Here is a 1898-nt window from a genome sequence, read left to right on the forward strand (position 1 = left end):
TCTCTACACTGTTTCCTATTCCATTGTGCTGAATGGTTACCCTACTTCTCCCATCCCTGCAAAGAAAGGTTTAAGACAAGGTGACCCTATGTCTCCTTTCTTATTTTCTATAGGAATGGAGTATTTGTCCATGTGTCTTCATAATACAACAGCTGCCACTGGGTTTAACTTTCACCCTGGATGTAAAAAGTTGAATATAAGCCATATGATGTTTGTAGATGATCTGATGTTATTTGCCAAAGTTGATCATAAGTCAGTCCAGATTATCTTTGAAGCTTTTTCAAAATTCTCTGAAGCTTCTGGTCTAGCTGCTAATCTAGAGAAAAGTAGTGTGTATATAGCTGGTGTCACTATTATGGAGGAGCAAAGTATTCGAATCTCTTTAGGCATGGTGCAGGGTTCCTTTTCTTTCAAATATCTAGGAGTGCCTCTCACATCTAGAAAATTGAAATACAGTGATTGCAAACCACTGATTGCTAAAACCGTGGCAAGAGTCAAAACTTGGTCAGCTTAACTCATTTCTTATGCAGGCAGGCTTCAGCTAGTCAGATCAGTGCTTACTGGTATGCAGCTTTATTGGTGTCAGATATTTGTCATGCCAAAGAAGGTTATGACAGAAATTCATAGTATTTGTAGAACATTCTTATGGACTGGAGGAGATGTAGGGAGTAAGAAAGCCATGTAGCTTGGGAGAATCTCTGTTTGCCCAAGAGTTGTGGGGGTTGGCACTTGAAAGATCTCACAATTTGGAACAAAGCAGTTGTGTTAAAGCATTGTTGGGCCTTGTCCATGAAACAAGACAGACTATGGATCACATGTACTATGTGAAAAACAGGAATTTCTGGACCATGGAGGTTCCCAATGGCCTCACTTGGTCTTTGAGGAAGATTTGGAGGGGAAGAGATGATCTAGTTGATGCTGGTTCTACTCATTATGTGTTCAATGGCAAATACAGCATTAGGAATATGTACAAGATCTTGAAAGGTGATACTGAAAAGGTGGATTGGAAAAGGCTAGTGTGTAATAACACACCTAGCCCTAAGAGTCTGTTTATATTGTGGTTAGCTATTCAAAACAGACTTCCCACCAAGGACAGACTAATAAGTTGGCACTTAGACATTGATGGTACCTGTAGTCTTTGCAACCAAGCTACTGAATCTGTTGCACATTTATTCTTAAGCTGTGATTTTGCCAGTACTATTTGGGATACTGTGATTTAGAAAGTGGGGCAAGGTGAAAGGAGACTATCTTTTCCAGAGGAGATTACAAGGGCAGCAAAGAAGTGTAGAAGTAAGAAAGCAAAAAACAAAGTGTTTAGCCTTGTTTTTACTGAGGCAGTTTACCAGATTTGGCTGCAAAGAAACATGAAGATCTTCAACAACAAAATTGATACTGTTGCTGCTGTAGTTAATAGAATTTTGTTTAATGCAGCTTATAGATGTTCTGATGACATGAGTGCTCAGTTGGTGTAACTGTTGTTGTCTTCTCCCCTTCTTTTGTTAAGCTAGGGCTTTAGTTGTTTTTGTTGTCCTGTTGGACAGTTGTTCTGTTGTTACCCCATCATTTTTGGAAATATTATATATTTTATTTGCCAAAAAAAAAAAGGATTGGGTGGCTGCACAAACTGACATCTGGAAAAAGCATTCTCCACTCATGGTTCGCATATGAACGATCTAGTATTTCCAAAAATCAAGTCATCACCTTCTCTATTATTGCTCCAGGTATACTTTACCCCAAACTAGAGGATCTCTGCCATACCACATGAGAATTTCCAGTCACCAAATGTCTCTCCCCCTCTAAATGAATCGAGACCCCCCAACTTTTGATCCCACGATTCAATCTGGTCGAAATCACCAATACCAAAAATCGGATTTCCCCCATGACTATGCATTAGGGCT

At 39.5% G+C, this 1898-nt stretch overlaps 1 protein-coding gene across 1 annotated transcript; it reads left to right on the forward strand.

The window, feature by feature from the left end:
* The first annotated feature begins 806 nt into the window (after positions 1 to 806).
* LOC130471566 (uncharacterized) lies at positions 807 to 1472 on the forward strand. The gene is made up of 2 exons (XM_056841767.1): positions 807 to 1160; positions 1221 to 1472. The coding sequence occupies exons 1-2, from the start codon at positions 807 to 809 to the stop codon at positions 1470 to 1472; spliced, it is 606 nt and encodes a 201-aa protein (XP_056697745.1).
* Positions 1473 to 1898: the final 426 nt, after the last annotated feature.

Source organism: Spinacia oleracea, chromosome 4, assembly GCF_020520425.1.
Source record: "Spinacia oleracea cultivar Varoflay chromosome 4, BTI_SOV_V1, whole genome shotgun sequence".
NCBI classification, from domain to species: Eukaryota; Viridiplantae; Streptophyta; class Magnoliopsida; order Caryophyllales; family Amaranthaceae; genus Spinacia; species Spinacia oleracea.